The sequence below is a fragment of the Motacilla alba genome, chromosome 3 (genome assembly GCF_015832195.1).
Source record: "Motacilla alba alba isolate MOTALB_02 chromosome 3, Motacilla_alba_V1.0_pri, whole genome shotgun sequence".
Classification (NCBI taxonomy): Eukaryota; Metazoa; Chordata; class Aves; order Passeriformes; family Motacillidae; genus Motacilla; species Motacilla alba.
Window position 1 is genome coordinate 110582034 of NC_052018.1, and position 23069 is coordinate 110605102.

The following is a 23069-nucleotide window of genomic DNA, read 5'->3' on the forward strand; positions in this document are numbered from 1 at the left end:
ATAGGATTAAACGTGCTGTTTCTATGTAGAAGCATTCTGTGGTACTCGCTGAATATTCTGCATAATAGGGAGGACTTCAAATGGGTGTCAGATAACATTTAAGCCATTCAAATGAGAAAGTGGAGAAGGAAAAAAGGGAGGATTCTCTTAGCTTCATTTTGCAGAATTCCTCTTAATTCCTCTCATGTACTTCAGGAGCTTGGTAATGGAAAGCTCTATAGGAAACCAAACCCTGGCACTAAGGGAGAGTTGAAAAGAGAGTCAGGTTTTGGCTAAGTGAGAAGTGGGATTGTGGTGTTTGGGGATCCCTCTCAGAGGTGGAGGCTGCCCAAGGACAGCATTGCTGCTGGAGATGTAGAACAGCCCTGGCACCCCTGGCCAGCCAGAACAAGCCCCACTCTACAAGTTTATGTTCCTTGTGATGGGTAGAAGTTCGGCTTCACTGTGAAATGCAAAACTTACACAAATCAAACCAGCACATTCACCCTTAAAACCATGTCTTGAGTTTCCAGGATAAACTTTTATTACACAGGAGAGACTGAATATATTAAACGTTTTTGGACACAAGTCAAAGAAGAATTTCAGCTGTAGACTTCAGTAGGAAATATAGATATGTCTCTTCAGGAGGTGTTTAACCATGCCTTATGTTACACACTTACCATACAATATCCATACAAGTGCAAATTCCAGAGGTAAGGCTCTGTAAGGACTGTAATGCTTTCTCTAGGATAACTTAAATACCTCAGTGGCATCTCTGGTTTTTTGATTCACATCTCACTTCATAGTAGCTTTATAATCACAGCTATTTTTCCCCTGCAGGAAGACACTGCAAGAGAGCTGCCACCATTTGACCCCTACAGAATACTCTCAGAATTCCGAAAGAAACACAATCACCTTGTAACTCCAGTTCCTGCAGCAGCATCCCAGGCTGGTGCTGACACCGCTCGTACCTCTCTCTCTGCTGTGTTTAGGCTGGCATTTGCTGATCAAACCTACCCCTACACCGCAGCTGTTCTGGTGCTTCTGCTGCTCATTGTCCTGTCCTTGTATCTGCTTTGATGTTGCTGTTCCTGTGTCTTCAGTGGGAGTGCAGTGGTGCTCCCACCATGCAGCTTTTTCTTAGAGTTTCTTCATTGAAGATTTCAGTGTCAGGGGCTTGAAAAAGAAGTTTTTAAATAATCCTGTCAGTACGTGCCTTGTACAGGCAAGTTTTCATCTGCACTCAATAGTTAATGGATTCTCTGAACTATTGGTGTTGGCGTCTGTTACAAATGTTGGGATTGTTTTTGTTGCTTGTAACTGAACCTTTTGTTACGACATTAAAAAAGTATCCTTAAATACGATGGAGTGTGGTCTTTAATTACTCTGGCATTAGTGTGGGGCTGCCTTTATACCGTGTCAGAACAGTTAAACACTGACGCATTTGCCTCTTCCACTCTAGTTTACTCCTCCTCCTTGGCTTTCCTTACCTTATTACAATAGGGACATTCACCAAAGATGACGTTAAAACTCTGTCTGCTGGTAGGAAGGCCTTGTAACCACTGCAACACAAGAAGTGGGTTTAAAGTCACATTGGTTTCATCTCCAAGGTAAAAAACATCTATTACTTACCAGAGTTCAGCTGCTGAACATCTGAAAGGGTGCATGCTTCCCTTTCCCAGAGAACTCATGTAGGAATTGGGGGTGACAGGACACGTGACTGCCACAATGTTCCTTATGGGCTCTTGCTTAATGCAGAATTTAAGTGGCCAGGGCTGCTGTCCAGAACGTGCCAGCCAGCTAATGACAGTTTGTGCCACTGTTCCCTTTACCTCGTAGAGACAGGCCTGGTGGAAGGGCTGCCCACAGCGAGGATCGTCACACACGTGGTCGGGCGCGCTGCCGTCCAGCCGATAGGCGTAGCAGATCCCACAGTCCTTGGCAAAGTCCTGGAACACAACAGTGCAGCTGAAAGGTGGGGGGGGGGGGGGGGGGGGGGGGCTGCTCACACACAGCCTCACCTGTGCTTTTGCAGTTTTTGTTGGCTGGAATTACTATTTTTTGCTTTTAAGACATAGGTGTGTATGTCACAATGGCTTAGAGTGACACTGGGTTCCAGGTGTGCAAGACTTGACTGGGTTATATTTCATCCCTTACTGAATTACATCTCATTCAACAAGCATTTTCATGCTTTTGGGCACTTTGTTTATTAACCACTATGATTTGTCATTATGATTTAACATTAGACACAGATCAGATCTTAATTTAGAAGCTTCCTGAGTGAAAGCAAGGCTCGTGATCCAGAGTTAAAGCATTGTCAAAAATTAGTTCCCAGTTTGTTTGAAATGCACCAGTATTTGGATGGCCTCTTGTCCCCTCTAAGCAGCTCCACCTAATTAGAACTGAAGTCATCAACATCCATAACAGAACGTTTGGATTTTCCACATCTCATTAGCCACTCTGGAACGTCCTCTTTTCCTTTTAATAGTGGAGCCTGTTCTCAATGCCCTCACTGCTATGAAGGCCACAGGGAAGTGTGCACCTCTAATCAAAGGTTAACAAGCTCTGACAACTTGCTTGAAGTTCAGAAGTCCTTGTGACAATGCATTAATCCAATTACCTCTCAAAAGTCCCTGATTGTCCCTGGCTCTTAGAAAGTGACCATTTAAATGTGGCTTATTCAGCAATAACGACTGATCGTTAACCAAAACCAACTTACGCTTTTTTCCAACACAGCACGAGATGGAAAATCAATTCCTAGGAGCTCTCTCAAGTTCTGTAACAAACTGATTTCCGGATCCCTGCGGGTGGGAGAGGGGAGAGAAAAATCCACACGAGGAATGGCCAACAGCATTTGGGTTTCCAGCCTGCTTAACTGGGGACACTCACCACAGGTGCATGTTGTTGTTGAGTTTAGTTCTCAGAGGGTTCACTTCTGCAAACAACAGACAGGAATAATGGCATCACCCCAGTGAATCTCCCAGGCTCCAGGTAGGGATTGGGATCAGAGATCTGAGTCCAGAGGAGAAACCAGTGGAATTGCTTACCGTGATCTGCTCCAAGGAAATAACACTCTGGAAGCATGTTTGGATGGCGAGGATCTACCTCTATGTTCACTGAGACATTGTTCCCTGCAAGGAGAAAGCAAGACCATGGGCAAGCTTTGCAGTCAAGGATTTGAAAAAGGAACCATTTTTAAAGGCAGTTTTAAATTGGTTAACTCAGGCTGGGTTTCATTAAGATAAATAATAACAAAGTTGGGAGGTATCCAAATGATTGTAAAAAATATCAGTATATATCTAATATTTACATTTCCACAAACTGTAATTAAAAATAGTAACTGATTATTAAAACCTGTCAGGCTTGTGTTTCTTTTAGACTTGGCTTAACCTTTACACTTAGAAATAAACGTAATCAACCCAAGCTAGAAGACAAAACCAATCCAAAATCTTGGTGAAACTTTAAAGGTAGAGACATGTAACTTACTAATTCATCTTTATCTTTTATAGTCAAAAAGAGAAGCCCAAACCCAATATTAAGCAGCAGAAGTCAGTCCCTTCCCCAGCAAATTCCAGAACCGAGACAACAACGCTGTATTTTTGGAACAGCAAATATTTGGCTTTACAGGACCCCCCCACCATGCCTGGAAGGGCTCTGTTCCTCAGAGGGAAGCAGCTCAGTGGTGCTCTGGATCCAGCTCCAAAACATCACAGCAGAGTCTCTTCTGAACCAGCCTAGGTAAAACCCAACCTTTTCTGTAATTAAAGCTGTGTTAAAGCTTTCCATCCTGGAAGAGGTGGGAATGAATGAAATCAAAGTTCAGAGGTAGCTGAAGGTTCTCTGTGCCTGGCAACAAAGGGCTCAAAGCCCCGTCCCTCCTCTGCTCAGCTGCTCCGAGGCACTTTTTGAGGCTTTTCTTCCCTTTTCCTTGGCCTGTAGCAAAGGGCAGCAGGACCAGGACAAAGCGCCCCTGACTGCACACAGAGTGCTGTCTGACCCACACCATTCCAGCCACTTGCTGAACTTTTCCTGTCCTTCCCTCCACTCCCATGAAGCAGCTTCCCTCCAACTCCTTCTTCCCTCCCTCTACAGCTGTCAGGGACAACGTGGGTCCACTATAGTCTCACAATTCTACAATTTGTTAAGACCTTAAAATGCCAGACATCAGCACATAAACAGGTACATTTTCAGGTGTTGACAGGGAAGCCTCAAGCTTCTTCTCTTTTATTTCTGTCCTTTCCCCTTGCCTCCTTTAACCCCCTTTTTCCCCTTGGGCTGCACTCTAATATTCCTTCCACGCCAGGACAGGATGAATCTAAAGTTTAAAACTCCGGAATTTGTGATGATTGAGGTAAGGGCTTCACCTTAGCTGATTTTTTACAACCATGTAAGTGTTCAGCTGTTGACAGTTCCATGTTCATAATTCACAAATACACTAAGTTTTCCTTCAAGAAATTTTCATTTATCTGTAACCAGAAAATTGTAATGAATTTCCCAAACAGGATCAGCATTCTGTTACGGAAAGTTATTTCTTTAATACGCAAAAGAGGAGTTCTGTCTTTGGTTTCAAGTGCTGCTTTTCTTTTCCCAAACGCAAGGAAGCACCATCTGATGAGACAAGCAAAACAAAACAGCTCCCTGAGTTTTTCTTCTCAAATCCACTGTATCCCTTTAAATCTTTTCCTACCTATTGCAATTCTTCTGGTTGTAGCACTGCGTGTGGGATTTTCTGGCTCAAGCACCCATGTCTTCCCATCGATTTCATCAAGGGCATCCCAGAATTCCTTCAGTGACTCCAATGCTGCCAGGAACTGATTGTAAATGTCTATTAAGGAGTTCTAAGAAAACAAGAAATTTAAACAGATTTCACTGAGTTTCCACCAGCAGCCTGAGAGAATATTTAAAAACCAATTTATTCATTTAAGGAGTGTTGAAATCCATGTGTGTGTCCCAGTGTATCGTGATAGCATAAAACATGGAATATCACCTAACAACCCCATCATTATCTCAAAATTACGCAGTATAAAAGCAGGTGCTTAAGATCAGCTTTCAAACCCTGTAAATAAGGCACAAAAAGGAGAAACCATCTAATAAGCAGAGGATTACACGCGGGGAATTTCAATATTTGAGAGTGGATTACACGGAATCAGAACTATCTTTCATTAGACAGGACAATGTACAGGCCAGCAATGCAAAATAAATCTTTTGAAATTATCAGTGGGCAAAAAGAAGTCACCATTTCCCCAGGAAAAGACTTCTGCAAGAGGAGAAAACACCTGGTGGTTAAGGGAATCCTTTGCAGGTGCAGATGCCCATTGAGGGACAGATTTCAGAGATCTTGAGGTTCAAAAAAAAAAAAGCAAATTAAACATTCTGTTCTCAGACAGGTATTTTTCTATGAATTAAACAAAATACAGAAGGAATGGTTTCCTTTAATCTGTAGTGATTATATTCCTTTCTCACCTGGACAAAGAGCAGCAAATTATTTGAGTGTTCTCAGATGAAGAAATAGAATTTTTCTACATAATAACTTTTTATATTTTGTGCCTGTGTATTTTAGAAAGAAATGGCGTACCTTGGAAATAAAATGCTACATTTTTTCCCGCTGTTGTTAAATTATATTAAAGTAGGAAAGCACCTAGGCAGAGAAGTGTGAATTCTGCCAATCTCAAAATGTAATGCTTATTATCTTTAAAAGCATTTTGTTACTTTTATAATACCTGAAGTGATATAATAGTGTCAGTCACTTAACCACATCTTAGAGTATAGTATCTTCATCTTAAGTACTATTATTTCCAGTATTTTAATAATTTTCACACAGTCCTGAAATGTGATCTTTTGTGCTCTGATGACACTTAAATTAATAGCATAATTTTCTGGTACTTGCAACAGTTGCTTTCCATTTTGATTTTTTACATTTTTCTATATCACATACAGATAAATCCTCTAATAATCATTTTTATCTTTATCTTCTGGGAATTCAAAGGGTTTCACTAGAAAAAAGAAACATCAAGGGATTATAACCCACAGATAAGTTTTAAAATCCAATTAATTTTAATACTAATTGTAATTTTTCAATGATGTTCCTTAAAAAGGTAGTTAAATCTTTTTCTTTTTTTTCCTACACTGTTCATTTGATCTTATTTGCATGCTTCACTGATGTTGCCAGCTGTCTCCTGCTCTATACGTAAATGCATCTATAGCTATTTAAATACATCACCTGCTTGTCATGCAAACCATGAAAACTCCAAGATTCCTTTTCATTTGATTAACCAACTAATTTTTGGTTGCTGCCCAGCACTTTTAGAACGGCCTGAGATCACACTTTTCTTTGGTCTAAATTGCACCAAGACCATTGTTAATAATGTCAAAGAGCACAACTCTGTTTCCTAGTCCCCCTTGTACAAATGAATCAGAGTTTGTGTGAAATATGTCAAAATTCTTTGGAAAACGAGACATTGCTCATTCAGGCTGTCAGTGCTGCTCACCCTCGCTGTAAAAGCACTCACAAAGCCACACTGGTTTCTCCACACTGGCTTTGATGGGCCCAGGAACTGTGACCCCAATGTCACCTCTGTTATCAGACTCCATGAATGCCATATCCATTCCCACCACTGACTTTGTCCAGGGAAAATCAGATACCCTGGACCTCCCTGTCTCCAAGGGGAACACACCTTCTCCTTTACCAGGAAAGTATCGTGTGATTTCTCAACCTCTTTATTTCCATGTCTATCCCCTGCACTCTCATCTCCCCCTCATCACCAGGACCTCCTCGTGCCAATTCCTTTCTTCCTTCAAATCAAGCATTCTCCCGAGCCCACCCTTATTGCCTGAACACCATTCCCTCCAATCAAAGGAGTAAGAAAGAATGAGAAAAAAAAAATCTCACTCTACTCTTGGTTCTTATTTCTAGAGCCACAGAGGCTGGGAAGAATAAAGACAAAATCTCGAGTCTGTGCCTGCCAAAAAACCAATGAAGCCTTTCAGGAACTTCTAAGAAGCGCTGTAACCTATATGGCTGTTCTGCCAAATTTCAAGCATCTGCTCCAAATCCTGGATGAACTAAATAGAAATCAAATGGTAGTAAAAAAAGTTCTAATTAAGGTAAATACAGAACAACTGAATGCAAATTATTTTTAAAAAACAGATAAAAATGCAATCTTTATTCTGAGATTTTTTTTGGCTAAAATTCTTCCTAACACAAAATTTGCTTATCCAAAATTAAAACAACTGCAAAGCCCCCTAAGAAGAAAGGTGAAATAGCCTAAAATATAGGTACCATTACCTTCTTGCCCTTCATGAATTAATAAATAAAACACAACTTAATAAAGCAAACCGTCATTAAATGGAAAAGGGGTCACCTGAAGAATTTATGATTCCTTAGATTTGTTTGGAAAAAGTTTCTCATCAACAGCAGTTTAACAATTTCCCCTCTCCTTAACAGAAATCAAGCCAAAACACAAGCCTGAAATCTTTATAAAGTGTCTTGTTAACCAGCTCCATTTTCTGCATTTACAGCCGGTGCCTGTGAAGTTCCTTTGCCAAGAAAAAGCACAATTACAATGCTTTTTATTGTGTTTTCATCTAAATAACCCAAGAATAATCTCATTCCCACCACTCCACCTTCTGCACCTTGCATTCCCGTTTCCTTGCTGGCTACTGCACGACCTCATTAGTCATTAATTTCCACTCCCATGACCTTCATGTAGCCAGCCAGGTGGGCAGTGGTCAGTCTGGAACGCTCACCCTGACATGAGACACCCTGATTCTGCAGAACTGCACTTCCAGCGCGTGCTAAAACTGGAGACAGCACATTTATCTGGTTCTTTAGAAAAAGGCTGTAACAGAAATAAGTAGATGTTCTTGCACTTGTCATTGAGAAGCACTCTGCATTTATTTGGCACTTAGAGCAGGAGCAGCAGCAGCAGCATTGCCCTTGGTGCTGATTTCTTACTACTCTAAAACGTCTCCTCTGAGCCAGAATCCACTGGCTGTTGCTGCTCATGCTGTGAGACACCTGCACTGGCTACTGGGCTTGTCATGACGCACAAAACCCCACCATCTTCAGCTTGACATTGTGCAAGTTATAATTATTCATCCAAATGAATATGTCAGAGCAGCAGCAGCAGACCTCTCATCAGAGCAAAAGAAAAATACATCAAAACATTATCAACCCAGCAGGAAGACAGGGACCATAAGGAAAATTACCCATTTTTAATATGGATGCCATAAAGCCATGTCTATTATTATACGGAAGGGAAAAAAAAAAAAGAGAAGGAAAAAAAAAACCAACAACCCCTCAAGTTTAAAATCCATGAGCCTGAAATAGGCAGCAGCACACACAGGAGGTGGGAAAGAAAAATCAATTACCTGCAATCTATTTATATTTTCTTTCATAGGAGTTTAAATTCTAATGGTGCCATCGCACCAATTTAGTTAAGCCTTGTCAATTTATACTTTAAAGGGGTAATATTAAAAGTTTAAGACCAATTGGCACCAAAACACCACGTTATTTCACTAGAGGAGAGGTGTAGCCTGTTCTTTTTCCCTTTTAGGAACCAAAATTTTCATGCACTTGAGTACCTGCTGAATTCTGCTGCCAGTGGTGTTGCAGCATTATCTAAGCTTAACCCGTATTTTATCACGGTGTGAGGGCTGCTCGCCACGGTGATTCCCACACATTTGGAAAATAAACACAATTTACACAATTACCAAAGCCATTTGTCCCCACAAGTGCTGGGTTCGTGTCACCCCCACACAAAAGGTCAATTTGCAAAAGCTGCTGTACAGCTAAAGCATTTCTGTCTGCTGGTATTTGGTTCAGGATTAGAGCAGGCTCTCTGCAGCTGGAATTAGTGTCTCATGATTTCAGAACAGGCTCTTCACTTACACACAAACACCTTTTGCTCATGTTTTCAAATGGTCCCCAGGTAATTCTAACTGGAAAAAGATTTTAAGCATCAGAGTGTTGTATTTTTAACAGAGGATTTTTGCTTGGCTGTAGTGCCAGTATCAGTATATCCACCCCCATTTTTAACTTGTCAAAGGCTGCTCCATGTCAGGTTTTTCCAGAACATTTTATTAAAACACAAGTCCATCTTTAAAATTACTAATTGTAAACAAGAGAAGCAGTCACTGTCAGGGATGTTTGAAATGTTGTTAATTTGAGGCAACATAAATTGCAAAGCTGTAAAATTAATAAAACGCTGTTGAAAATATGTATGAAGTTTGAGGTTAAAAACAGCACTTGAAATCCTGGCCGGAGCGTAGGGACTCCAGTAAAATTCAAGGGAAAAACATTTATTTAAACTGTTCCAAACCATATCAGAGAATTAAAACCTAAAAGTACATAAATAAATACATTTTTCTTTTGCAGTGGTTGATTCTTGCAGTTATTTCCTCTCAATATTAGTGGGTCTGAGGTGACACACAGAACCTTGAGCTCTGCAGAAAAATTATATGCCCAGCTTCAACTCATCCTGCTGCAACCTCCGAGCCATGTTCCCTATGTAAGTTGTTATTTATTGCTGGGTAGAAACCCTTGTGAGAGTTAAAATTATCAGGTGCAATCATTTATGCAAAAACTACTTTCCCAATTTAAATGAAATATCAATTATTTTCTACATTCAAATTAGCTCGTATCTGAGTGGTCACATTTAAATTCATTTCATAAAGCACACATGCACTATTCAGGAAGAAAGGTACATGAAATAATGTGAAGTGAAAGACCCACAAAAGACAGTGTTGCTCTTCATAGCAATTTCAGTTAAACTGAGAAATTACAATTTCATTACATACTTTCCTGTATTGATTATAACTGGAAAAGTTTTATTAGGTTATGAAAACTCTATAGGACAACAAACTGGGGGAAACTCTATAGGATAACCAACTCCTTTTTTCAATGTCTGTCAACTTTAGAGGGTGATTCTTTTTTAGAAGACAATAATTTTTTCTACATTTCACTTCCTTTTCACTTTCCCACCATAATTCCTAGAGAATTTTCTGTCATATGAACAGCTTAAAAAAACCCCCAACCAGTACATACAACATGCAAGACACATCTCATGGCAAGGAAGATATTTAAGGTACTATGATAAGGAATATGGAATTCAGTTCTATTATATTTTCATGAGCATGTACAGAAATAAAATGCACACAGGGAGAAAAGCTGGAGTTAAAAACCAAAGCCAACCCCTTGTTACCACCCCTCCATTGCATATGTATTTTTATTAAAAAAGCTGCCTAGTCCAGCAGTTACCTGTGGCATCCAGGAAACAGCAAATGGAACAGGAAAATCCACGAGGCAATCTGGTGGTTCTGTGGGATACTGAGCAAGGGAGAGAAAATACAGTTTGGGATTTTTTTTTTCTTAGTGATTTAAAGTCAGACTGATACTCAGCTGCCAAATTTGATAACAAAATATGAGCACTTCAAGCATCTTGAGAACTTGGCTCTGAGAGGAAACAGTATGTAAAGCATTTTCAGGAATAGTTATGAATGTTAATTATCACTTAAGGAAAAAAGCTATGTATAAATGTTTTATATATCAGTATTTAGTAAAAGCAGGAGAATCACAATTTTCTGTGTTCAGTGGTCACAAAGGAACATTAAAGAAACCTTAAGAAACAAAGCATGAAATATTTTTAAGAATTTCTCCTCAATTATACATTCTGGAAAGCAAAGTTTAAAAATCAAACAACCCTTCCATGAGTCAAGAACTAATTTTCACTTAAGCTGAACTATTTGTTCAGAATGGCAACATTTTATTTTTTAAAACTGAAAGTAATGCAGAGTACTTAACTATTTAAAAACAGCTGAGTGAACATAGACCCAAAATAATAAAAAACCCTCAATCCAAATTAAGAGATAACAATAAGAAAAAATTTTAAAAGGCTGTATTAAACAAAAAAAAAAACCAAACTATAAGATGTTTGATAACTCCATGACATCTTAGCTTATTACAGTTACAATCAAATGTGTGTATCAGAAATAATCCTATTTTTCTTAGGCAAATTTAAGCAATTATTAAATACAATATTTATATTGGTTTTCTGAGCATGCAGCTAACTTTATGCTAGAGAAAGCATTTTCATAGCCCTTGCCAGATCATTCCGATAATTACCAAAGTGTCTTAATTACTACACATCAGGCAAATCCTTTCAGTGGCCTATTTGAAGCCTTGGGGTCTGAAATGCTCCTGCACTGATCTTAATGAAAGAAACACACAACAGAAATAAACACAACTTTTATTAAAGCATATTATCAAAAGAAATGCCTTCCCAAAAAATACTTCGGCCAAGTCTTCTCAAATGTAGTGTCTGTGTGTATGAAGGCAAATCAAATCCCCAGGTCACCAAAACAGCACTTCACACACAAATTTTGTCTGGCAAGTTTAAATGCCAGATATGGTTTTAAAAGGACAAGCAATTGATCCTTCATCATCAAAACCACTTGAAAACAAAAGGAAAAAAAACCCAAAAGGAAAAAAAAACAAAAGAAAAATAACAAAAGAAAAAAAACAACAGGAAAAAAAAGGACAACAAAGAAAAGAGGATGATTACTTATTAAAACAGACAAGTCTGATAATCCAATTGTTTTGTTTATCCATCTTTAGTTGTTAGATGGTGCTTTCCTCTGCTGTGAGGATTGTTCAGCTATTTTATTACTATCAAAAAAGCCCCACAAGCTTGTACAAGGACAGACAATGGGAATCTCCATTCCTTTGGGACAGTGTTAAGGCTGAACAGAACCAGCCAATGCACCAGTGTCAGTTTGACCATGGCAACTGCTTGGGAAAAACTGTAATTTTCTTCTGCATTTTTATACTTTCAAACTGTTAAAATACTTTACTTCTGTTGTCCTTAGAGCAAGAAAACCCCAAGGCAACAGGTTGCGCCAAATTTCTAGTGTCACAGAAAGCATATTTATCCCTTATAAACAACACAACCTGGTTCCTCTCCCTGCACATTAAATAGGCCATAGTTGTACTTCCAGATGGATTTTTTCCATCAGTGTATTTAATAATGGTCTGACTAGCAAATTAATTATGCACTCATTACTCTCTGCATGTAGGACAGTTTTACTCTTTCTAAAAATCCACTTGAGCAACACTCATTCCCAAACAGTATTTTTCCCCTCCTTTTCCCCTTCAAAGGTAAAGCTTCTTCATGTTAGGTAAGACTAAAAAACTTCTAAAAAACCTCTTGGTTTGTAAAGGAATACAGAATGCCTGTCAAGGTGGCATTTCATCCTACAATATCATGTCCCTTCCTCATGCTTTCAAGATTTTAACTTGAGATGATGGACCACAGATAGTCCCAAACAACAACATCCAGACACTTTTAGACCCCTTTTCCCCCTGGACTGATTTTCTGAAGACAACAGTTATTGCCAGGCAATTGTCACCACACAGCCTGGATATTCACAGGCTCTGCTGGGAGATTTATGCCTTGAAATGAGACATTCCATGAAGAAACATTGTAATTTGAGTTCAGTGATAAGTACCAGGAAGAATTAAATTTTTTCTGTTTCTGCAAATGCCATGGGTTTGATTTGCAAGTACTGTCAAAATGAGACATTTATTTAGACTAAAAAGAAATAATTTTTCTGACTGACTTCAGTTTTTCATAAATCTTTACATCTCTTACTTTAACAGCAAGACTTGTTAATAACTAACCCAACATCCTCTAATTCTTGTTATATGCACAGTCTCTGGATGGAGTGATAATGAAGGAAAGTCTCCCAGATGGCTTTGTCAGTAATCCAGTAAAATGAGTACAATATCAAAGTGTTTTTCATGTGATGCACAGATGCATCTTACAGATAACAATAATCCAATATTAATTTTAAATTTGTTAGTCTGAAAACTCAAGAAAAAATTCTATTACCTTGCAGAACAGACACACCAGCAAGCAACCTCTAAAATCCTAATTAATTAGGAAAAATTGATATATTTCAAGGAAGCCTCAAGATATTTTGTCCCACATCACTTTACCTTTGCATTTAACTTGAGAGTGATGAGATGCTGTCGACCACAAGAGTCTTCAGCTTTTAACTTGACTGTGGTCAGGCCAGTGTCCACATAGGCCACTCTGGAAGAGACAAGAAAACTCTCAGAGCCCTGCAGTTTGAAAGGTCTGCAATATTCTGATTAGTCTGTTGCAAATATTAATCAGAAGGAGTCCTATATGGCAAGCGTTTCTGCTGCTGCAGATTTACTGCTGTTAATACACCAGCCCAGTGCTTAATGCAGTCATATATCTCTGGGTTATTTACAACGTGTGTCAGGGCTCACGCTGTGGTCAGTGAGCACCGTGTTGCAGTTTTCCATCACCGGAACCTTTGACACACACAGCATGTTCCTGTCAGCCTCTACTTATGTACACATTAAACTTCCTGTCAAATCTTTGATCCATTTCTGCAGTTTCTTACTCTATGAGACTTTTATGCTCTTGATTTGCTTTTCTCTTCAATGAAGTTCTCTTTTATTATCAATACTATTATTGTGGGAAATTCAGTGCATATTGGTTCATATTCCAAAATGGATTTTCTGCAGAAAATAGTACCTGAACAGGTACAAAATGAGTTATTTATGATGATTTGCCTTCATTTCATGACAGTTTTACACTGTATTCATGCCCCCGAGCAAGCAGAAAGTACACACTTAATGTGAAAAACTTTTAAAACTTCTGACTCTTTGCTTAAGATGTCACTGGTTCGTGTCTCCCACCACAGAGAAGATGGATACAACTGTAAAATGTATTGTTCTCTACAGGTGGATTCTGCTTAGTAGCATCAACAATTGCCAAAAAAGGTTTAAACCTCCCCATATATTTACCAGCACACTGGGCATGTGGATATTTAGGCATTTTTACTATGTCATTCTATGTAAAGATAAAAAGCAGCCCAAGATAACTGCACAACTTATCACCCAGACTGATGGAAAGGCCTAACAGAGTTCAGAGAGAGCATCTGCTTGCTGGCCTAAGCAACATTTATTTTTTTTAAGCTACTACATACTAGAAAAAGTCACATGGTTCTCTCAAGCGAAACTGGCAACAGGGTTGTAGAGGCTTGTGGAAGAAAAAGCAGATCTACACTAAAGGGTAGCACCGCCCTAGGAAGGCAGTGAAAGAAGAAAATTGTCTGCATAAATGAAATAGCCTCAACAGGAGGGAACTGAAAAATACTCCTGGAAAAAGCAGTAGTGGTAGTAAGAAGGGAGAGAGAGATTATTTCATGTTTAATGCTAATTAATGCCATATTAAAGAGACCTGCAGATTTCTGGGAGTATTTCTCCACACCAGCTGAAAGAAACACAAGTCTTGATAAAAGTGTCATTCAACTGGAGCGAGTTAAACTTGATGTACTTTGAAAGAATTAGAGGATTCTTCTTCAAATTGAGGGAAAAATATCATTACTCCTGTTTTGTTCCAGCCTTACCTCAAAAGTGCATCAGAGTTCTAGAAAGATGAGAAACTACCTCAATACCACCCTTCCATCTGCTGCTTCCTGGGCTGGGGGATTCCTAGAGCAGCAGCTAAGGCCCAGCATGGATACTGCAGTGAAAAATGCAGCAGTGTCCTCACCAAAGCACAACCGGGGCCTGCAGCACTGTGCTGCAAAGAGCCACAGCAAAGGGAAACAAAAATGAAAGGGATGCTACCAAGGTGTCTGGGATTTTACCTGCTCTGACAATCATCTTGTTTGGACCACGTCAATCTTGATTTATAAGAAAAGTATGGATTCTTTTAGTTTAAAGCCGCACTTTTTTGTATAAACATATAAGGATTTGTGTACATAGATGATACTTCACTTCTACAGACTTTTATTCTCTGTAGGCTCCCTCATTTCATCACAGAAGAAAGAATAAAAAAGAAAAAAAAAAAGGAATAAAAAGAATCAGCATGAAAATGGAAAGCCTCAGGTAAACCTCTGAAGTCCAGCATGACACAGGACTGAGAGCAACAGGAGCAGTCAGGATTCCCTGGAAATGGAGAAGGCAAGAGCAGAAGATGCTTTGTATGAAATAAATGGGGAAGTATCAAGCATAAGAGCTTTGAGGCAACATGGACTTAAGAGATACTAGCAAGATTTTTGAATTCCCATGAGGATTATAACGAGTCCTACAGGTGTTCTATAGTTGGTCATTTGCCTTCCCAGGACACTGTCAGTGACTCAACCAGCTTGATTAGGGGGAAGTATTAGAAGAGCCTTTCCTATAACTTTACTCCTGCAGTAGTATCTCTCTCTCCTCAACCCAAATCTTTCAATTTCTCAGTTGGATTTGGGAGCAGTCACCTTCCAGCATGACCCAAATTTTGCTAGGAATGAGTAAATCTGGGGTTCACAACAAGCAAGGGTTTTTCCTAAGAAAAAATCCTTAAATAAAGCTCGAGGTGTGAGCAGTGATTGCTCCTCACTGCCAGCACCAAACGCAGGCAGTTCTGCTGAAAGATCATCGCAGGATGTTCTTAACTGCCATGCAAATAAAGCATCACCTACAACTCCAAATCAGCCTCAGTGAAGAGGCTTTCTTGGAGAGTCACTTCAGTGTTAAAAGCACTCTGAAATCAAAGGTGTGACTTGCTAATGGACTTCACATGGCCTGTCCAGGTAATTCTCCTTCCAAGTCAGAGTAAACCTGATGTGATTCCCTCCCTGCAGTGTAGTCCTTGGATCAGTGACTGACTCCCCCAACCCTTCTTCAAGATTTTGGGTGTTTGCTGGTTTTTTGGGGTTTTTTTTTTGAGTGTTTTGTTTTTTTATCCATTTTGGGAGAGCAAACATAATTGAAAATTTACTTCTCATGCGTTTAAGAAATTTTACCTAATATTCTCAGACTTGAGTCTGTGAAATTTAAGTAGAGTATGGCACAATTGCATATTAACAATGGCAACCACTGACAAAAACTTCAGCTGATTTCTCAAAGGTGTTTTAAATCTTTAAACAAAAGTGGGCCTTGAAATTCCCACTTAGTGTTAATCACATTTTGTTTATCCATACAGAAATCAGGTGGGAAAACACAAAACTCTTCTTACACCTAAAGCTTCTTTATTTCATTTAGCACAAGATACACCTGTTAAAGTTTTGGGTTGAGAGCCTTCCACATTCTCCCTTCCACTCATTAATTTTTTGGTTAGATTTACCTTTCTGTGGAATAAATAATAAATTCCTCTAAGAAGATTCTTGTGCTGAAAGAGCAGGTTCTTTAAAAATTATTATGCTAATGCTAAAAAATATGAAATGTTTTTATAAAAGGATAAAGGTAAATGATGATCAACCATAATCTATAGGGTTAGTCACAAACAGATGTACAAAATAGGGAAAAAAGAACTGTAAATATTACCATTAAATATGTTTAATAAACCAGCAGTTTACAGGTCAAAGAAGAAATGATTTCTTAGTAGTGTATCACCTTTCTGCTCAGTTATTTGAGGCAGAAAATATCCCTTCAGTTGATACAGGTTTTTTTGGGTGTTTTTAATTTAAAAACAAAGGGAAATCAGTTTCTGAATAGGGTAAATGAACAGAACAAGTACATTTGATGCGTTCAGCTCACAAATACAAAAGAGGAACAGATATTCTGAAGATGATGTTTGTTAAGAACCAAAATAATCTTACCTATTCCAGCCCAGTATTTCTAGATCTCTGACAAGACAGGAGTAGTACTCTGGAGGCCGTGGGATGTGCAGGTCTTGTGTGTTCTTTAAAGCAATTTCCTGTTTAAAAGAACATTAAAAACATCGTTAAGAGCAATTTCAATATTTTTGCATCTATTTAGCCATGTGATTTTTGCAATTCATTTGGAAATATTAAGCTTATGTAAAATTAACTGTACACTGCATTTGTTTTGTTATAGCCTCCAGCTAAAGCAGACAAAGAAGCTGTTTGGTAAATTACATCAGATACTGGTAATGAAAACATCTGCAATTTAAAAAAACCCCACAGATGTTGACAACAGAGTCTTCAGATGCAAATATCAAATGTGCCTCTTTTTCAGCTAATAAATTTGAAGTCAAGCATCTTGACTGAAAGAACATTTCAAAGGAAGGTTCTATTAATCCCACAGCTGTCTCCTGGGCTCCGCTGCCACAAAAGACAACACATCTATGATATTCCCCATATTTTTTATATTTTTATATATATATAAACTTTATATAGCAATCAAAAAACAAAACCAGTTTCTCAGTTTTAACATCACAGTATCCTTTGGAGTAAGTTTTGGTACAGACACTCATCAAGAATGTAGTAATGCTTCAAAAAGAACTTTTTATCAAAAAGTTAATGTCACTGTGAAAAATAAGCCCTGACCATGTGTTTCAGTTGTGTTGTGCTGCTTGTTCTTTAAAAGTGCCTTTGAGCTAAAATTATGCTTACAGAACAAATACATTTATGACATTTAGAATAAAATTATTAATAATTTAAAATAAAATAAATTTAAATGAAAAGATAATTTATAAGACAAGTTTAACAATCATTCCTGCCCGGTTCTCCTACACTGTTGTCAGTGTTTTCATTCTCTGCAGTAACTGAGGATCACTATTTTGCTATTTTGAATAAATTATCCTTTCATTGCATTCTCATTTTCTGAGTGCTTGTGTACTAGGCAAATAGATTGGAATAACTATTGTAAAGCATTCCAAAACAGACATTCTTATTTAGGCCTATTCCAAGCATAGCAGAGCAGCAGTGTAATGCCAGGAGGAATTTCTGCTGTGGTTTTGAACAATACTTCCTGTGTTTTATTCCTAAAGTAAAGTAGGTTGCATGAAGTATTCATCAGCAAGAATGCTCACAGAATAATGTTTTACTAATAGATAAGAAATCCCAGTTACATGTTTATTAAAGGGTTTGCTACTCTTCAACCCCAGACCTGCAAAACTTTTAAAAGAAGAATAAACAGCAGCCTCTGAAATATTAGGCAAAAAAAAAGAAAAGCTTTCTGCATTTATTTGTCAACTTGTTAGTCAGGTGAAAGCACCTTCAGCAATCCACTGACTGTACAGCCCATTGTATAATTCATTACAAGGCTGCTTTATCATCTAGACAATAATAGGAATTCCAAGAAAATCACTGTGAAGAGTGAGATCCCTTGCTGGGATTTTAAATTTTCTACAGCACTCCAACTTCTAAAGAATACAGTCACTTGAAATCCAAAAGGATATTTATACAGCCATTACACGAACAGCATATCTACAAAATCACCTCTTCTTAATAAATAATTTTTAAAAAGCTCTATATCTATGGAACAGTAATCTGTAAAACACTGAAAGTGAAACCCAAAGCTCTAAGAGCATCCCATGTCCCACACACACATTCTGCCACTCACCAAAACAGTTTTCAGCTCCACCATAAAGCTGACAAGATCTGGGCAGCTGTGCAGCCTCTGGAGGAAAGAGGGGATTCGTTAATTTCCTGCAACTTCTGGTGGTTCAGCCCAACTGTTTTTCTGGTATTGTCAAACCAAACATAAAAAAAATAAAAATAAAGTGCATTCCACGTGTTCAAATTTTCCAATTACAGAAGAGAAGTTCCAGGAAACTTTACTGAGAATGAAACAACCCCTGGTCACTCATTCATGCATCACCTGTGGTAAAGGCTCCTCCTTGGAAACAAAGTATTCTTTGGGACTCAAAGGCTGCTGTACCCTCACTCCAAAGCTTCCTTTGGATACTGACAGGTAATTTAGATCCCAAGAATTAACTAAGTCTGTTAGTAATTAATGTGAATTCTCTCCTTTGCATTGTGAATAACTTGTAAAAAAGTAAATATATTTTAAAAAAAGACAAAATCTGTTCTAATTGAGTGACTAAAGAAAAATTCCAGTAAAATAAGTCATTTATTAAAAATTGTTCGAGCCTGATCTCAAAAAAAGGAAGAAAAAAAGTTGAATAAAAATAAACATTTACTAAATTCCATCCATTTCTGATTATATTTACTTGTAAATATTCAGACATTTAAAAATAAATCTTGGCTCTACAATGAAAGGAAGGTACTTTAACCCTTTTAGAATAGGTGCATGAGCCCAAGATGTCACAGAAGCATTATAAACAAAGATTTAAGACTGTTTAATAATAATATTTAAATAAGTGGTTTTAAACTTGTATACCTGCTTTAAAATGTGCCGGTAGCCGTGCAGGATCTTCTTCAGACGCCAGCTGCACTCAATCCTAGACAAACAGAGTTTTGCACACACTTCAAACTCACAGTACACGACTTTTCAAAGAGAGCAGAAAGCCCTCTACACACAACAGCATTTCTTGGAAAAAAAACAAAGGAAGGAAACAACACTTCAAAATTGTGTTCAAAGTTACTTAAAACTTCCAAATGTCACTGTGCCAAAGCCCATTAAAAATTAAGCATCAACCTGCAAAAGCCTGTTCTGTGCTGAAAACAACAACATCGCTCTTGTGAGTGTAACTTCATAAAACACACTAATATTTAAAAGTGATAACCTGAAAATGTCAAAGTCACCTGGAATGCAGTTTTAATTACCCAGCCCAGAGTGTAATAAAGCTCTGGAATGCCACATCTGCTCCCAGTTTGGAGCGGGCTGGCCTAGGCAGAGCTATGGAATACAAAGTTAAAGGCTCATCCGTGTACATGGATCAGCCTCTTTCACCCCACTTCCCACAGACTGCTGGGATAAGCACAGAAATAAGAACAGAAGAAATTTGGGTCATACCAATTAATAGAAACAGCAAACAGAAAATGAAGTTTAAAAGCTCTTTTAACCATCATTGCTTAAATTACTTACATAATTGCTTAAATTTACAACTTTGCACGGAATTTGCTGTTTCCCAAATGGTGGCATATAAATGATCTATAAATACAAATTATATTAAAAAATATAATTTTTCCCAAGTACATTGGTTCATATATGTAAATACAACCAATTAATTACAACATGTTTCAAAGTTAATTAACAACTAAATATTTTGATCTAGGCAATGCTTATTGTCAGCATTTATTAACACTGAAGCTGTGCAATTTTGTTGCAAGGTTAAGCTGAAAACAGAATTAATTAATAACACTGATATTGGAAAAAAAAAAAAGAATAATTCATTTTAGTATCCATTATTGCTTTTATCAAAATTAACTTTGTCACATCACACTTAGAAATTGCTACCATAAGAGTCTCTTACCTGGCATTTTTCAATTGCAAATCCACTGGTAGCAGTATCCTGATGTGGAAGTTTCTACCCTTGAAAAGAAGTATTTAGTTAACAGGAAGGTCAGAAAAGAAAAATATTAGACACTTGTGGGAATGATTCCCCATCAGATCAGCTGTTGAGAAAGAAACTTTGTCTTTTCTGTCTTTCAGGAATATTATTCAGAATTTCTTTCCTTAGGGATAAAAAGCAGTATGAGTGACAGGTACAAATAATGTTGATTTTAATTCTGAAGCTGAAGTACTCTTGACCTTTAATTCACAATATTCAGTAAACACTCTTCAGTACATCCCATTTCATAAAGCAAACATAACGCCTTTCAGGAGAAAAATAAACCTTATCCAAATCTGGACAAGACAAAAACATATAATTTAATCCAAATCAAGCTACTGCACATGAAAGTTTGTCTTCAACTGCAGTAAAAGACAAAACAGATGCTTATCATAAAAGCAACTACACTAAAAAGAACCTTGGGCACTCATCCACAGCACATTTCAGCAGAGTTTTACAAACTGTAAACAAAAGCAGCCCCAAGTACATAAATTTAATTTTTTTGTTAGCGCAATCCACATGGGGCAGCTTCTAAATCCCCCCTACTTGTATTTTCAGTCCTTATTGAGGTTCTCCTTCTACTTTCTTATGGGATGATCAAAATAAAACTGAAATAAAAAAAGTCAGTGAAGCCTCGAAGGAAAGGGGGCAGATAACTTATCTTAAAACTTTTATTCTACACCCTACCCCAGCTCAGGACACCTTGAAGTTGGGAACACTGGGTCCCCAGGACAAGCAAGGCATGGACATACTGGAGTTAATCCAGGGAGGGGCTCTGAAGGTGACCAAGAGCTCCAAGCATCTCTCATGCCAGGAGAGCCTGAGGGAACTTGGACTATTTAGCCTGAAGAAAAGTGGGATCATGGAAGACTAAAGAATGTACAACCAGATCTGAGTGACACACGCTAAAAGGTGACAGAAATCCAGGAAATATCACCTAAATGGAATGAAAAAACACTTAAATAGTTAAGGGGTGATCAGAAACTGGAACAAGCCATCTAAGAGGTTGCATGCTCTTGGTCGGAGATATTCACAACCAGACTGCAAATGGTCTAAAGCAACTACTTGAGGCAGAGGACCTCCAGAGGTTCCTTTCAATCTCAGTGTCAACTACGTTTTTGACAATGATAGTGGACACAGCCCATGTCTTCTGCCATCTACTTAGAGGAGTAAAGCCCCACGCTATTCCTAATTTAAAATACACCCGTTCAGAGCTTAGTGTACGTGATGTTTTTAGGAGCCCCAGCTGCTGCCAGTGAAGGCAAAGCCGGGCTGGGAGCACGCTCCTCAGGCGCTGCTCTGCCCCCCGCACCGCGCTTCCCGCATCCCGCAGGACGATGCAGCCGCTTCAGCTGATGCCTCAAGAGTAAATGAAAGGAAAACACCCACCATCAGTCATTCATGTCAATTTTTACCACGGGCCATGAACGCGGGCACATTCAGCCTTGCGCCAAAACCACTTTTGTCAGCACAACTAACCCAGCCCAGAAGGCAGCAGGAAGCCATTCCCGGGGCAAACCCGCGGGACGGCGGCGGGATCCCTCTGGGCAGGGAAACGGCGCTTCCCCAGTTCACATTCTCGGTGACTCAGCCAGGAACTCCGGCAAGGCTGAACCCCTCAGAGCCGGCAAGGCGGGAAGCGCTTCCCCCTCAGAGCCAGGCGCGGCACGGCGGGAAGCGGGCTCCCTCCCCACACCCGGCAGGGCGGGAAGCTCCCTCCCTCCACCTAGGAGTAAGGTCCACCGGCCAAGCGGCGCCCTGGCCGCGGTACCTGGGCAGTGACAAAGCCCTCGTAGGCGGTGCCGTGGCGGTCCTGCGGCAGCAGCAGCGGGCATTGCCGGAGCAGAGCCCGCGTCCCCGCCATGTTCCCGCCCGGCGCCGCCGCCGTTCGAACGCGAGGCCCCGCCCCCGCCCGCGGGCGGCGCACGCGCCTGAGGGGAAGGGAGGGAGGGAGGGGCGGGCTCGTGAGGGGCGGCGCGCGACGCTGAGGCGGGCGCGCACCTGAGGGGACGAGCACACCTGAGGGGACGAGCGTGTCACTGAGGGGACGAGCGCACCTGAGAGGAGAGCCCCCGAGGAGAGGAGCACACCTGAGGGGGGAGTACACCTTAGGGGAGGGTTGTGTCGCTGAGGGGAGTACACCTGAGGAGGGGGGAGAGTACTTGAGGGGTGAGGTGCGTGTCACTGAGGGGAGCGCACCTGAGGGGGGAGCACACCTGAGGTGAGGGTTGTGCCGCTAAATGGAGTACACCTGAGGAGAGGGAAGCGCGCCTGAGGGGGGCGAGCACACCTGAGGGGACAAGCATGTCACTGAGGGGAGGAGCACACCTGAGGGAGGGAGCACACCTGAGGTGAGGGTTGTGCCGCTAAATGGAGTACACCTGAGGAGGGAGAAGCGGGCCTGAGGGGGGCGAGCACACCTGAGGGGACAAGCATGTCACTGAGGGGAGGAGCGCACCTGAGAGGAGAGGAGCACACCTGAGGGGGGAGTACACCTGAGGGGAGGGTTATGTCGCTGAGGGGAGTACACCTGAGGAGGGGGGAGCGTACCTGAGGGGTGAGGTGCGTGTCACTGAGGGGAGCGCACCCGGGGAGAGGAACGCACCTGAGGGGGAAGCGCACCTGAGGTGAGGGTTGTGCTGCTAAAGGGAGTACACCTGAGGAGGGGGAAGCGCTCCTGAGGAGGGACCACACCTGAGGGGACAAGCGCGTCACTGAGGGGAGGAGCACACCTGAGGGGAGGGTTGTGTCGCTGAGGGGAGCACAGCTGAGGAGGGGGGAGCATACCTGAGGGGTGAGTTGTGTCGCTGAGGGGAGCGCACCTGAGGGGCGAGCACACCTGAGGGGAGGGTTGTGTCGCTGAGG

At 40.2% G+C, this 23069-nt stretch overlaps 2 protein-coding genes across 5 annotated transcripts in view; one reads left to right on the plus strand and one right to left on the minus strand.

Moving 5' to 3' along the window:
• VRK2 (VRK serine/threonine kinase 2) overlaps positions 1-1338 on the plus strand; it is a 37059-nt gene extending 35721 nt beyond the window's left edge. For 2 of the 3 annotated variants that reach the window (XM_038131462.1, XM_038131461.1), the window contains exon 14: positions 820-1338. In XM_038131462.1, coding sequence (XP_037987390.1) covers positions 820-1059 — 240 coding nt within the window. In that variant the 3' untranslated portion in view covers positions 1060-1338. The remainder of the gene's footprint in view (positions 1-819) is intronic. The other variant, XM_038131463.1, reaches the window with a different exon arrangement.
• On the minus strand, positions 501-22103 carry FANCL (FA complementation group L). Of its 2 annotated transcripts, none has more exons than XM_038131464.1 (14): positions 21976-22103; positions 20127-20185; positions 19091-19151; positions 18311-18367; positions 16603-16700; positions 12974-13070; positions 10238-10306; positions 4667-4817; positions 3027-3110; positions 2869-2914; positions 2699-2780; positions 1812-1928; positions 1470-1541; positions 501-1155 (listed from the first exon to the last, which is right to left on the minus strand). In XM_038131464.1, exons 1-14 carry the CDS (start codon positions 22066-22068, stop codon positions 1120-1122), a joined length of 1122 nt encoding a protein of 373 aa, XP_037987392.1. In that variant the 5' UTR covers positions 22069-22103; the 3' UTR covers positions 501-1119. The 2 variants fall into 2 exon arrangements, with proteins under 2 accessions (XP_037987392.1, XP_037987393.1); XM_038131465.1 differs by lacking the exon at positions 21976-22103 and adding an exon at positions 20957-21028.
• Between the last annotated feature and the right edge of the window lie 966 nt (positions 22104-23069).

Bases quoted from the DNA above. Each gene is read 5' to 3' on its own strand.
- FANCL (XM_038131464.1), bottom strand. From the start codon at position 22,068: ATGGCGGGGACGCGGGCTCTGCTCCGGCAATGCCCGCTGCTGCTGCCG. The intron at 13,071-16,602 runs GTAAGATTATTT...TGTCTCTTCCAG, and splicing joins GAAATACTGGGCTGGAATAG to AGTGGCCTATGTGGACACTG. The intron at 4,818-10,237 runs GTAACTGCTGGA...TTGTTTTCTTAG, and splicing joins CTGTTTCCTGGATGCCACAG to AACTCCTTAATAGACATTTA.